At 36.5% G+C, this 15,897-nt stretch overlaps 1 protein-coding gene across 1 annotated transcript in view; it reads left to right on the plus strand.

The window, feature by feature from the left end:
• The window catches only part of LOC139959789 (uncharacterized), a 56,447-nt gene extending 43,162 nt beyond the window's left edge, over positions 1 to 13,285 (plus strand). Inside the window, exons 5-6 of the mRNA XM_071957637.1 lie at positions 10,690 to 10,995; positions 11,547 to 13,285. Of these exons, the coding sequence (XP_071813738.1) occupies positions 10,690 to 10,995; positions 11,547 to 12,313 (1,073 nt within the window). The 3' untranslated portion in view covers positions 12,314 to 13,285. The remainder of the gene's footprint in view (positions 1 to 10,689; positions 10,996 to 11,546) is intronic.
• The last annotated feature ends 2,612 nt before the right edge of the window (positions 13,286 to 15,897 follow it).

Here is a 15,897-nt window from a genome sequence, read left to right on the forward strand (position 1 = left end):
TTTGTGTGTTTGTTTGTTTGTTTTTTTATGGGGGGGGGCAAAAAAAACATGATATCCCCTTGATCATGAATTTTCTTATCTCTTTGAAGGTGTTCATCTTTGCACAGATAAACCAGACAACAGACTATGTCTAGATTCTATTGGAGAACTATCAACGTTGATGTAACAAGTTATGTTCAACAGGATGTCAAAGCGTCATTGTCCTGTAGACCTACGAACAAGTCTCCATAGCATTCCTGTAACTGGATTATGGACACAGGTATATTCTCAATCTGTTTTAATTGCACAGGATGTCCGCAGTATGCAGTGAAGGTTTAGTATAGTTAATGTCATTGTTTCTGGACAAATTCAACATTTACAAGTTTAAAGGTAGTCTGTATTGGCCCTAAATTTTGGCCACTTTAATTGCTAGAAATTTTCAAAAAGTACTTTCCTGGGGGTAATAACCCTTTAAATTGTGCTCAGACATTCTAAATGGTGACACGAGATGATTGAATGTCCCAGTGAGGTAAATTTACTCCAGGGAAATAAACATACTTAAAGAATTTTGTCCATAGTGAAAATTTGGCATATTTAGGGCCTATACAGCATACCTTTAAGCCACACTCTGGTCTAACTGCAGAGCAACCATCAATATATGCAAATAATTATAAGTTGCAAAAAGTGGCGTATCATTTTTCTGGTTTAGTGGTTGAAGCGATTGTAAATATAAGGTACAGTATGGTGTAAGTTACATTTTTATGTTTGCAAGGTAAAAATAATTGGCCTAAATCCACCAACACCCTGTTTCTATCAGATATCCCACTATTTTTTATCTAGATCTGTGTACAGAATGGAATAGAACAATGGAATAGAACAAATGGAATAGAACAACAGTCAAGGCAAAGCCTGCAACTTGTAAATGTTTTTGAAATTAGAACCTAAATGCTGTCTTCTTTCTTAACAGGTTGGTGTAGATCTTATTGGTCCTCTACCAGTGACAGCTGCAAAGCGACTGTACATCATAACACTGTCTGACTTCTATTCAAAGTGGCCTGAGACTAAGGCAGTGCCTGACAAGACTAGCTGCAGCATCAACTTCTTATTGCATTACTGATGTGATGATGAGGTAAGCATGTCTTAAAAAGTGAATAATTTTCTGTAGTTAGTTCCAATATGAATGGCATCATATCTGTTATTTGTACCATGAAAATAACTTGTAGTGCATGGCAGAATGTTGTGTTTGAGTATAAATTATTTCCAAATAGGTATTAGGCATACAGAAAGGTCACGAAGGTAGGTGAGAACAGAGAAAGTGTACTGTAAATCTTTGCAGGTTAAGTCCCCATTAACAAGTTTACATGTACATAGTTTTTGTTCCTATATTTACTTGCAAAGGTTCCACCTCTGGTTCTTAAGTAGCATACATAGCCTGACAATTGTCATTTGATTTACATCCCCAAAAAGTGATTTTGGCTGGACATGTTTCACTGCAGCAGACACAGCTTATTTGTTCAAACAAGTGATGAGTAAATAATTAAGACCACATTCCACAGCTAGACACCACCTATTGTGTGTTGTTTTTCAAAAAGGTGTTGGACAGTTTGATATTGTAACCACAGGGAACTTTTCTGTTTAGAAAGTGTGAACTTATTACTACTTGGCTGTTTTGACAGGAATTTCGACAAGATAAGAGAGATAATGTATCAACTGAGTTTTGGTATCATTTCTCTGTAAGGTCCGTTGTGGAAAATTGCTAAATGTGTTTGTGTGTGTGGTGGGGGATATTTCCTGAAACCTGGGAGAGGGACCCCTTTTTCTTTGGCAAAATAAGGCAATGTTTAGGTCTCTTGATGCAAAATGATGTATAATAGTACATTTTACTATAACGGTAAGCTAGCATTATTTGTTTTTGCATTTGGGTGATACAGAGGGTGTTTTGAACCCCCATGGATCCTGATTCAGGGCAATTAATGTTTGATCGGCATTAAACAGTCATACCATGCACACATACATCAATAGAGCACCAAAAGGCATCAAACTTCTGAATATTAAATTTAATTAATATGTCACAAATGTTGTATTGGCTCATGTGGTTAAAACTTTCAGGTTTGGGAGTGAACTGTACAATATAGCGCCAAAATTATGACATGCAATCTCCAATTAAAATAATGGAGACGGTAATCCCATAAACATGTAGGTGTCACAATAAAAGATCATCCAATTAACTCAATGCCTAAGCATAGTTCAACTGTACACTATACAGTCTACATTGTGAATGTTAATCATCTTTGTAGTGGGGCCTACACATAACCTTTCAAGATGATAATTTATTTTATATATAACTTACAGTGTGGCATTCACTACTCATAATATTGCTTTCAACTTTTATTTTGCACAGATTTGGTTGTACTGATACCTCATCCCTGACCACCAATGGAGGAAGTATGTATGAAGGTAACATAAGACATGTCTAGACGATTTTCTTAGCAGTTAACTTGTTACCGACAATAATCTTGTCCTTCACTCTAACATATCATGAGAGAAAATTTCGTCGGCTGCTATACGTTTAAGCAAAGACAGGCCATTGACTTTTCACTGCCAGTCGTTCGGTGGAAATCCATATATTTGCAGTTCAAGTTGAAGGGATGTGACGCTCGAAATTCTTTATCACCTCATTACTCCATTAAATAAGAAATAAGAAGGCGTGTTTCTTGGTTCTGGAATTGTGTTCAAGATAAGTTCTCATAGTAAAACATATAACCGACCATATTCTTCTTCCTGTTGTAAGTTTTGCTGTTATGGATTTCTGTGTAAGTCTTAATGAAAAACCTGTTGGATACATGAGAATCAGCTATTTTATTTGTAACTTACAATCAAGATTAAACTTTTGACGGTATCAAGTTGCACATTAAAGCATTATATAGGTAATCCTACTGTTTGTGGAAAGCAGTTCAAGGGGGAAATTCTAATGGGGAAACTTCTGCATGGTTTTATTGAGGTCTTTACCAAACTCTAAAGAGGATGTTCTTCCTGTGGATTATGAGAGTTTCAAGTACATATTGTTTGAAGAAGAGTGACAGTAGTATATCATTCTAATCAAGCAATACCTCCCTGCTTGAAGGATGCTCTAGAAAGCATGGATTATCTTTAGTTGCATCAGAGCTACAAAGGGAGAGTCATCATTCCAGTTAAAGTTCCCCATGCAGGGGGTAGGAAGTGGGGGTGGGCACACAACATCAGAGGGACATTTTCTCGTTCCACAACCACCACTCGATATGCTATAAACCGATACGCACCGGCCATATCACTTAAATATATATGATGTGTTAGTATGTTATCAATACTTTTTATTGAGATTGTTAATTGCTAAACGTGCTACAAAAAGATATGGGATGCCATTTTAAAAATAGCATGTACAGACAGTGCCCCCCCCCCCCCGGCTCCTACCTCCCTGATCCCATGTATAATCATTTTTCACTCTTTGCCCAGTCTGATATAGATTCAGAATATTGTGTTTGTGCATGACTATCATCCAATTTCATATTTTGATTTTTACTATATTAACTTTCTTTGAACAAACTTTTCTCTACAAGAATGACATATTTAATGTGTGAGAAACATGATGAGACATAAAAATCTAGCATATTGCATCCTGCTCTGTCCTATTTGCTTTATTCTTTCCCTTGTTTGGCTTTGTTTTGTTTCCTGTATGTTTGCAGCTCCTTTGAAGAGGATATCGTTCTAATATATCTTTTCTAATTTGAACCACTTTTGTCCAATAAGAAACATTCATAATAAGAAACAACGAACCTTTATCACTGGAATGCCATTTGTCTATACAAATGAAAATTTGCTTCACGCATGGCCATCACAACGGGGCTTAGGGGGCAGGGGTTGGGAGAATGGCCCTCCACCTTGTTGAGAGGGAGAAAACCTTGACTCGACGATTGAGTGACAAAAGTAAGGAAGGGTAAAAAAGTAAACAATAAAGTAGTAATGAAAGTCAATAAATAGGTGTCAAGCCCATACGGAGAGGGTTGGGGCAGTACTGACATTTTCAAGGTCAGAGAAGTATCTTCCAGCTACTTCATGGTTGTTATTAGCAAACAAAAATAAAATATTTTGGAACTCATCACAGATAGGTCACAGACTTAAGAAGACCCTTCCCCAGGACACACATTCGATAACTAACCATCCCAACTCCCCCCCCCCCCGGATCCTTGCACTCAAAGTTATGTGTATGGGCCTGAATTTTGTATACAGCGTTGCCGATTTCGTTTAGGATGTAACTTGAAAATACCCTCGGTTCCCGTCCTATAATGAGCTTTACGCACGGATGAAATTTCATATTGGCTAGGCAACTCTCGTAGACCCATGAAGTACAGTTACCATACTTGCCAAATCGTACCCACTGTGTGTTAGGGAAATACGGCAACAATGAAGTTTGGACTCCTTAAGTTCGTAATATTTTACCTCTGCAATTATCATATTTCGTTGTAGCTGTTGCACTCCCTATCCCGTACCCGCCCTCCGTTGGGTAGGGGGGGGGGGAGTTAGGCCTATACTATCTCTCCCTCTGTAAAGATGACTATGAACGCAATGTAGTTGACGAATACAACATGCAACATATACGGAGGATGAAATAGCAGCAATCACAACAAAAACATGATTAACATCTTCTACAGATGGAAGACTTGTTTCATTTTCTTCAATTTTTCCCCGTTCTGTTTTTTTGTTTTGCAGCAACGCACAACGTCTCATTTATTTCCTGTAACATTTAACTCTGATGTATGCATCTGCTCTAATTATTGATATAATGAACTCAATTGCCTTTTGAATGTCGCAATGCTTAAATTTTATGCGGGACAAAATATGCTATGAAGTATTTGCGGACATTCTGTACCAGGACATTTCGTCCGGCGGGACTATATTTGCTGTGAGGTGGGGACACAATTTTCAGCAGATAATGTCCGACCGGACTAAATATGCTGGTACAGAGTGTCCCCGAGGACACTTTGTACAGGGGGACACTCTGTACTGTCACACCGGCTCCTACTCTACGTGCTCGTCCACTTTTTCAAATCGAACGCTGAAATGAAATCAGAATATGATTTAAATGAAACCATTTGATCATACCTAACAAAAGCCATAAAGAGTTAGTTACCGTCACACAGGTGAAAATATCATAAGATTTATATTCATTCCTAATTTCCTTCGTTTCAAGTTGAAATGAACCCCCCCCCCCCCCGCACCTCCCCCGGAATAAAGCTTATGTCTAAAAAAGAAACTTGCAACTGCAAGTTTGTAACATTTAAGTGTCGTAAATAATACGTGAATGTACACTAAAGTAACTATAAATAATATTTGCATGCTTACTATTTGAATAGTCCTATGTTTAAATAATCAACGTACGACTGCATAGTCCAGTAACCATGAATAATTGAGTAGGTCATGGGAGCACTGCGGGCGAGGGTTGTACTGAATAGTAATTATCTTCCTCCTTCTAATTGATTATTCAATTCAATATTAAAAGCAGTCAACACTTATACGGTGCAAAAATTTGTGCATACTGTGCATAAACTTACACGGCATCGACCTCCTATGTCAGTATTTGTTTTTGATCACACAACCAGATTTGCTTGAGCAATGGATGTACTTAGAAGAACCTTCGATTCTGGTAACGTTAATAGTAAGTATAAACCTCGTGACAATAACATCACCAACACGCAGAAGAAATGGCCGTTTCTGTTTTGGTTTATCCTCAAATTTCTTGGTTTATTTTATCATGAAAGAATCGTGACCGAACGAAAATGTTTTTCTTGCCATGTGGAGAATATAACCAAACGCCAAACTGGGAATCGACTTAAAGCAATTGAAGGCGAACTAGACTATCTGATATTGGCGTACGAAGATGACGGTGATGACATTGATGAAGAAAAGAAATGGTTACTTGAAGAGAAACTTGAAAAGGATCAGGAAGACTATTGTGACGTATGTGAGTCTCTGTGGTGGAACTGCACAGAAAACGAAATTTACTCCAATTGCGAGTAAAGTTACATCCCCAGTTCTACTAGGCAAATGCGAGTAAATTTACGACCACTATGAGTATTCTTAAATGGTGCTGGTAGTAAAGTTACTATATAAGCCTCGTAAAGTTACATCCCGAAAACTACCAGGAAGTTTGTTTAAATTTACTATTCGAACCATAAACATACTCAAGCCATGAGTAAAATTACTATTCACTTAACCATTTATTTAATCTTAAGAAATGAAAGCTGAGAAAACATATTGTATTTTTGTCAATGTTTTATTGAAACAAATACGTATCAAATCAAACGCGTCAGAACATACCAAAAGAAGGCACACTAAACACATGTACTCTCATAAAACAGTAAAAGTATTCTAAGACTTATTAAAACGATATCTTCCTTGAAAATACGTAAAAAGCGGATGACTTTGATCAATCTTTTCCGTTCATGAAAAACACATAATTTTCTTTGCAAGATATGCTTTGGCTAATTAACTTTATGTATATATGCTATGACTTATAAAATGACCAGATATAATGACGAGAACGATAAACACCATTGATTTCCAATCAATTAAACATCAACCATTATTTGTTTTCGTAGTACAAAAAACTCTGCTTTAGGATGTAATCAACACCAAACATCTTTAAACTTTTTAGATTTCTCCCGCCCATGCATGTGTACATCTCAAAGGGTTGAAATGTTTTACATATAAATACATTGTTATGATACTAAATTCTAATATGAAACTTTAGTGATTTACTTTTAATATCATCATGGAAAGGTTGACATAAACTTGAAATGATGATCATTCATTGGAAAGGGTTAACAATTATAAATCAAAGTGCATCAAACATGGATTTGCAAGTGCAGACCAGAACTTTTTCAGCCCATGCAGCAATTATTTATGAAGAATAAATAATTTATAAGAAAGAAAATGGAAAAGAACAGTCAAAACCTTTGTTTTTTCAAAAGTTTCTTTGCATTGGTAATAAAATGAAGAAAAACATACACCTAAACTTTGAGAAACAGAATAACAATACTTTTTACACTTTTTTGCTTTCAATTAGTTTTCCATTGTATGGAACTCTTAGTCTATTAAAGTTCTGAACATCAGAGCTATATGAAGGTCCTTTGAATCAGTAATTACATAGTTTGTGTTTTTTTGTGTTCTGGACTAATATCATTGTTTCAGCCAGCAGTAATGGATTTTAACATATCTTCGATACTCAATATCAAAGTTAGTGCAAATCAGGGTGTTTTACACTTTGGAGGTACATGAAAGTACCTTTTGAATAAGTGATTGTGCACCTCGTGTTGTTGTATTCTTCGCTCCAAGCATGGTTTCTGCCAGCAACAAGGAATTTTTTCATTCCTTTGGATACTCCATATCAAAGGCAGGGTATGTGCAAATTAGACAACAAAGAGCATCTAACATCGATTTGCATGTTTGCTTCCTCAGACATAGCCAGTGTTTCATCCAAATGACAATTATTATGCACCCTTTTCAGATGTTTCTTAAATGAAACAATTTTAACATAAGTCTTTTCACAATTTTTTATCCTGCATCTAAGTGAAAAATGTTGCTCATGAGAGTGAATGAGGTGTAAATGTTCTAAGAGTTTGTTGAACCTTCCTGTCCAAAAGACCAAACATTTTGGGCATTGGTAATTTAAATTCCACCTATTTTCTGCCATGCTTACTTTGCGTATGTTTGACTCCTTTTCAGGACTGTCGTTCTGCAGTGTTTATGAAAATCTGAAATGAAAAAGAACCATTTCATTTCAAAACATCATTATACAGTAAAGTGCGTACGAAATATGTTTTCCAGTTATTTAAAGATAATACTGTCGATAGCAGTATAACTGTATTACTGACTGATTAAATGTAACTTGGTGTAATCCAGTAACACCTTTCTATGTAGGCCTAAAACATTTATAAAATCACATTTAGGCATTAGCATCAATGGGCTTATATTTGACTAATGGCTATCGACAACCATTAAATTCAAAATCATGATTCAAGGCAGTTTTCTTTACTGGTGGCTACAATGACCTGTTGAACAGAGCATGCTTTCAAGTGGACTATGGTGAAAGTCTATGATACAGTAGAAGTATAGGATCAAAATCATCGATAAAACAGGACAAAAGAAGAATTTTGTAGCCCAAAATTAGGACAAAAGTAAGACTTTTGAGAGTAGTCAATATTCATCAACGTTTGCAGCACTTTATGAATATTTTAGGCAATGGAATTGTCCGTTGATTTTCACATTAATATTATAATTTTTTTCAGTCTTTGAGAAGAATAAAGTAGTCTGAATTAAATAAAAAAAAAAAGGAGAAACTATTAACTGCTGTAAATTAGGCCTATATGCATTTTAAAACTCTGAGACATCGATCAGCATCTGTTTATAACATCATGGACATGACAGAGCTTTGACTTCAATCAATAATTTCATTATTCTTCCCTCCTTATCATCAGATTATGACAATTTATCATTTGATGTACGTTTCTTACTAAATTTCATCCAGCCTAGTTCATTATGATCAACTAATTCATACTGGTACACTTATGAATTTTAGTGAAGGATTTTGTAGCAATGGTGATTCAACTAAGCGGCCTGTGTATTGACTTCTGTGGTCTATTGTTACTGCAAGAATAATGAAGGCTTTTAGTTTAAGGGGTTTGTATAAACAATGGCAGACCTATATAATTTGAATGAAATTAGGCATAAAGGCTAGGCCTAATTTTATTCAAATACCAAGGTATATAGTGCCTGACTTTAACATTTTTAAATAGTATATTTCTACCTCTGCTGACCCAATGATAAGCTACTTCTGCTTCTCACCCGACCTTTACTACATTAAGAGTCATGTACCCTATAATAAGGTAGCCTAGATGATGTTCCAACTTCCAAGTAGCATGGTAATTTGGTTGTTCATGTTCTTATATAGGCCCTAGGCCCCCATTATTATTATTTTTTTTAACAGTACATCTCAAGTTATAACAAGTATGATCTCTTTCACAATATTACCCTATAGGGCCTACTGTTAATACCCCCCCCCCCCGGCCCCACTCTGCTTTGGCAGGGCTAGGGCCTGCACAAACACAATGAAATTGCTACTCGTTAGGACTAAGTAAGGCTGGACTACACAGAACCACATATCATTGCCGTCATAAACTTTCGGCTAAGTGGAACAATAGTACTTGTAGCATATGCGGGTCATTTCTTAGTTGAACAACTGCCACACTGCTGTTCACAAAGTCAACGTCAACTCAGATGGCATATGCCTAGCCTATTATCAATTCTTTTAGCCTAGTCTATGCCTACTTACACGTAAATGTAGGCCTAGCCTACAAAGACTACGGGACAACGCTGCCCAAGTATGCTATCCTAACGTTACAACTTACAAGTAACCTTGCAGGTAACTGTCACTGTACGTATCAGTCAGCTGAATGAGTTGATATAATAATGAAAAGTTAGGTATAGTCCACGACCAGTGCTGTTGGATCATCTTTTCAATAAAATACTTACTCTCAGATGCTTAACGAAACACCCACACCAAAAGAAGTGAGGACGGATTGAGTAACGTGTAACTTCGTGAGCGCCGGGTATAAGGTAGTATGCGTTAAAGTGACGTATTCATCGTACGAAGTAGTAGTCGTTGAAAACGGCGTGTGAGATTATTCTAATACTAGTAAAGTTAAACACGAACGTGTACTTCAACTCTCGTTGTTGTAAGACATCTCTGAAGCGATTGAGTAAATTTACCATGGTCAAGGGTAAAATTAAATGTGCGAATAGTTTTATCATTTGAAGCTAGTATTAATACCACTAAAGCTCTAATTCTACGTTTCTTGCGTAGACGAATGAGTAAATTAAAGCATGATGGTACAAATACTCACACAAACCTAAGCAAGCTCGTTCAAACACACAATATGTGAACGAATAATAGTTTTGACACTCATTTGTTAAGTAAATTTACTCTCAATGAGTACTTTTTGTTTTCTGTGTGTGATCGGTTGCCTCAAAGATATACAGAAAAGGAAATCGGTAAGGACGTAAAAAAACATTTCCCTAAAACAGACTACTGAGGAAGAAACAGAGAGTTTTCAATGAAACGTGTTGTATCTAGTTGGTTTCAACGTATACAATAACGAACTAGTCGTTTGAACTATCTTATTTCTTATTTCATAGTAATCGATACTCATTATGGTTTTCATTATCGTATATATTTGATCAATCAATAATTTGTTTGTATTATTGATTGAATTAATCTAAGTGGTCTTGTCTTGAACATAATCAACTTTAAATGAAAGTAAACGTTGCAACATGTCAATTGAACCTCTACTACATTTTGCATGTTGAAGCAAAGGCCACGTTTTGTATAGTAGCTTATTATAGACGATCATGAAGTGTTTTTGCTCGTTACTTTCTTACTTGCTGCAGTTTGCAGCGTTTAATACAGACTAGCGTCACAAAAAAAAATAGAATTATGAAAAACGTCACAAATTGATACCCACTTCACGTCTCCTTCTCATATATAGTACACTTACGGAATCTGAAAATCTTTTACATATTTCATCATATATATTCTTAATATAAATAAAATAGATAGTTTAAATGGCTTTCATGGTAACTTTGGTTTGACCATACGACTATTTATTTTTTCTTCAGGTGTTAAACGTTGGTGCCTTAAATGGGATAGTATGCTATCGACAACTTGGTTACTATTTGGAGCAGCTCTTCTTATGCTCGATTTCTGTAACTTCTTTCCGAGATTGTATGCACAACCTGAAAAGATATTGCACCTTCTCATTGTGCTGTCACTGTTCATTTCAATTGCGGTTCCTCCTGTCTTGTGTTTGTGCTCCAAGATACGCAGTTACTTCAAGTCTGGAGTTCCTAAACTGAATTGGGCCTCATCTCTAAATATCAGATACCTGATTAAACGAGCACAACTTCTTGATCTTCCGAACAGAGGTATTATCATCGGTTTCCTATTTTGGTACTTTATCACGCTATTAAAGCAGTTCACCTATCGCATATATCCAAGTTGACATCAATTTCGCATAATCATTTAAACTTATTTTTAACCACGATTATGTTGTAACCTATTACTACGTTGTGAAGGACAAACACCATCAGAGTATCCAATCGTATAGGTTATCCCACACATTAATTCAACTTATAACGGTCTATAGATCATTGTACTTTAATACAGTACGCATTGCTCGTGGTAAAATATATCCCTTCGTAAACAATGACTTTCATATTTCTCTTAATTATCGCTTGGTCATCACGAATCACTTGGTATGTTTACGACATAACGGAAAGAAGTGAAACCTATATACGTTGTTACCAATACGGAACTTACATAAACTCTATACTGTTAATATGATATACATTTCGACACAGCGTTAATTGAATAACATTAGTCACCCTGTGATTCACAAATATTTTCTATATGCTTTATCGAATTAATGCAAATTTGAAAGTTTGTGTTTTTTTCATCTTTTTCTTTTTCTTTTAAGGTTTACCTGGGAAGCTGTTTCTTTTCCAGTGTATAAGTTGTCCAGTGGGTGTTGCCATATATCGAACGATCATTTTCGTGTACATTGGTGAATGCGGGATTACACTTTCCAAGGGATTACTGTCATTCGTTGGTGTAGTGTTTATGTTTTCAGTAGGTGTATTCGTGTACCTGCTCTATTTCATCCGGGTTTCATTCCAGTGCCATTTTAAGCTATTGCTTGCTTACATCAAAGAGCTTGAATGCGACGCGAAGAGATGCAAAGGTGTCATTATGCAAGTCGCAGCAGATTTCAGTTGTTACAGACGGCTCTGCGAAGTGGTCACAATCCTGATGTTTCCTGCAACTGTTTTGGCAATTGTCTCAAATCTTACATGGAATTATATAGTCTTTGGGACATGTGTCATGGAAGATGAAATCAGTAGAAAGATACAACAACATATCATGATACTAGCTTGGCTTGAAATTATCACAGCATTTTTCTTATACACTTTTGCATTAGGTGGATTAAAAGTTCGTTACATCTGGGATGACTTTACTGCAAATCTTCTGCTCATGAAATCCAAAAAAAGTCATGAAAATTCGAAACCATCCTGGAAAGAAATTCTTTTTGAAGTTGAGTATTTGCTGGAAGGATCTTATCTTCTGGTAATCACCATTTTTGGTACAGTCAATGGAATTTATATGGGTTTCCATTTTGGCAATCAAAATGTGGCCTTTTTGACTGCAGCCTGTAATGGCACGTATGTGAATTATACTTGTCATTAAGTTTGATTATTGTGTCAGCTTCATTGGAATTATTTTCAATCGGTGAGATAATTGCACAGATTTACGTGTCACTTTCTCATCGGATCGAGATTAGTTTACTTTGTTATCTTTTCTTAATTGTATATATGTGTACATTATCTGGCAATTTTTAACAAACGAAACAAAGGCTCAGCCGTAGTATCATGCATGATTCACACGTCAATATGAAAGCAGCTTTGAACAAAAGTCAATTGCATTATTCTACACTATTTTTTTCCCATTTGTATATATTTATTGTATATATTATTTTAAATTTGGCATAAGCAATTCCTCGAATATGTACCTTCTTTACAACCTATACTCTGACAGGATGAAGTAGACCCGGTCTTGAGCAAGTATACATGTAAGCAAGACGTCGTCAAAGGGTGCATATTCGAACAATATCTAACATGATTTTATGAAAATATGGGAACAATATCGAAAACATTTCCTTGAGGTTGCGTCACGTATGATACCATTATATTCGTAATTGGTGTGACATATAACTGGCCACGGTGTCGATTGACCGTTCGGGTCGCAATCAGGCAATACGCGAGGAACCATCGTATTAGAAGGACCCATACTGGCACTAGCGCCTCCATAGCATTTAAACATCGGTTGGTTTTCGTACTTAAACCCTATCATGTTTAACATAGATTCTTGAATTGTACAAAGATCCAGTGCCGATGACATTCGAAATGGTGGCTATATATATAACGATGCTATAATATTTTTCCACTGTACAGCACTGTAAGAGTTTGTATTTCTTATCCCAAGTTGCGACATCCGGCGACGCAGAAATGTGAAACGTGCGAAATATCAAAATATGTATTACAATCAATTAATCATTGAAGTAATTATTCAATCACTATAGTAAGAAATGTCTTCTTTTGTTTTTAAATAAAATTACAAGACAAAAAATTCCGTATTTTTTTTTTGATTTTCAATAAGGTGACAGGCATTCTACAAATTAATCACTACAATATGATATGGTATACTAGAATGATATGTGTGTGTTTTATGGCTAGAATCAAGTGTACAACTAATGGACTCGATATAGGCCTACTAACGAAGCGCTGTCAAGATCACATGGCCATAACCCATTGCTAGAGGATTGGACTGAGTGCAGGGGGTAGGAAGCTTCCAAATAGTGGGGGGGGGGCACAACATCAGAGGGGCACTTTCTCATTCCACAACCACCACTCGTTATGGTATAAACCGATACACACGGGCCATATGACTTAAATATATACGATGTGTTAGTATGCTATCAATACTATTATGGTGCACGTGACTCTATTAACCTATACATCTGTACTTCTGTCCATCCATAATTTAGAACTTTCCCCAAAAATTCCTCCTGTGTTCATTCCTTCAACAAAAGTCTTTAGCAACCTCGGTTAAATCCTTAGCATGTACAGACTAAAAATAAATAATTAAAATGAAATATTAAAATTAACAAAGGCTTAAGATATCCAAAAGACAGTTCTACATCAAATGGGCACATTTTATTTGCCAGTAGGACACATTTGTTATTTGGACATAAAAAGTGGGGGGGATGGGTACGTGCCCCCAGTCACCCCCGGCTCCTACCCCCCTGAATGGGTGTTCAACAAGATCGATTTTTTGGGGGGATTCTACCCCCATGCTCTATCTTGAGTTGATATGCGTTGAGTCATTGTATTATCATTACTATCATAGCAAGGTCGAATTAAGAAAAATGATAAGATGCTGACAGTCCTGCCCATAGTAATAGTTTCATAAGTTTAGCCATAAGAAAAAAGACGCCAGTTAGTGGCGAGTGTTTAACGTAACCCCGTCAGATTAGAACTACATTCCATGTGAAAAAATTTGTGTCCACGTTGTAATGCTCTGTTACTGCAGCACAGTTGCTCAGTCTAGAAGCGTAACCAAAACTTTCCTTTTCTGAAACTATATCAGACTATGAGAACTTTTCTTTCTTGAAAATTCCCTGAAACTTAAAACGTTTTGCTATGCATTACATCAGTGGCGTAGGAAGGTACTTTTGAGTGGGGGGGGGGGGGGCTGAAGAACGATGGCCGGCCTGGGGGAGGGTTCTAAGGGGAGGGGGTGTCCCCCTCCCCATTGGAAATGTTTTGCATTTTCAGGTGGCCTCAGATGCAATTTGGTGCAATACAGCACACTTCAACACCCACTCCATTTTGTAAATAATTTTGCATTTTTACCTGGCCTTAGATGCAATTTGGTGCTGCAGTATTCCGAAATCACTGAAGCGCATTTCTGATCATTAAGACGTCGGATAAGATAAACGTTATGAATGCATCCCCTTCTCTCCAATCCCTTTGTCCTATGTACTTTTTAAGAAAAGTTACCCAGGAAAGAAAAACCTGGGCACGAAAATCCAAACAAGGAACCGACTGATCCGCTCTCAACCCCCTGCAGTCCCCTTGCATCGAGACTGTGAAATGAGCGTCAGGTGTGTATTACGATTCCCTTAGATGGGAACATAATGCTACACATGATCTTAGCCAAAATGCAGAGAAGCGATCTTTTTCCTATCTAGGCTTTCTTATTTCCTTCTTCCTGCTTACATGCACCCTAAGCAAACTGTTCCTATTTCTATTTCACTTTTATGAGGTATGTTATAGAAGTTATATGATCTTGACTATTATGGAGTGACAAATCTAGGTCACATTTAATAACTGGAACATTAAAGTTACTTTCATTACTTGAAGTAAATGTAACATGTCATGGTACGTTATAAATAGAATTTTGCCTACTTAAATAAAACTATGGATCCTACCTTAGGTCGACAGTTACATTGACTTACACACTAAATTTAATCTAACCCTAACCCTTTTTTCTAACCCTAACCCTGAACCGACCCTAACCAAAACTTTTAAATGAACGTTTTAGAGGACGGAGAACATTATAAAGCTATTTGCGACAATAAAAAAGTGTCTTAAAATGGTAGTGAAAACATTAGGTCGACACTGAAATGTCGACCTTAGGTACACTGTTGACCTAAGGTACACTTTTTTACCATAAACTGTCGACCTAAGGTACATATTATGCTTATATATATATGCTTATATATATATATATATATATGCTTATATATATATATATACACTAGGTTACATGTGAAAATACTGCAATTCCTCTTTCTGGCATGTATTTTTGTGCTTCAAACTCGCAACTAGAAAATAAAGAACTATATTAAAATAATGCAGATTTGCTCTCTCTCCACCTTGCCCTTGCCCTCGCACTACCCTCCAGCCAATCTCCGAGGCATTGTTGAAGTTTTCATTCGGTAACAGCTATACACCTATCTGGCTAGCTGACAATGAAAAGCGACTATTTCGATTCTTTTCCTGCTCTATAAACTCATTTAGTGACATTTAGCGACCAAGCTTGCACTCTTGCACCCCTCCCCACCCACCCACCCACAGTATCCACCAAAACTGCCGTAAGAGAGGGTTACAAGGCAAGGTGACTTCGCTGCATCTTTGAAGGAGTTCACTAAGTTTCTAATTTGGCACTCTATTTCCTTATCACGAGACAGCATAATGGTTACCAAGGAT

The sequence above is a fragment of the Apostichopus japonicus genome, chromosome 19 (assembly GCF_037975245.1).
Source record: "Apostichopus japonicus isolate 1M-3 chromosome 19, ASM3797524v1, whole genome shotgun sequence".
In the NCBI taxonomy this organism is placed as follows: domain Eukaryota; kingdom Metazoa; phylum Echinodermata; class Holothuroidea; order Aspidochirotida; family Stichopodidae; genus Apostichopus; species Apostichopus japonicus.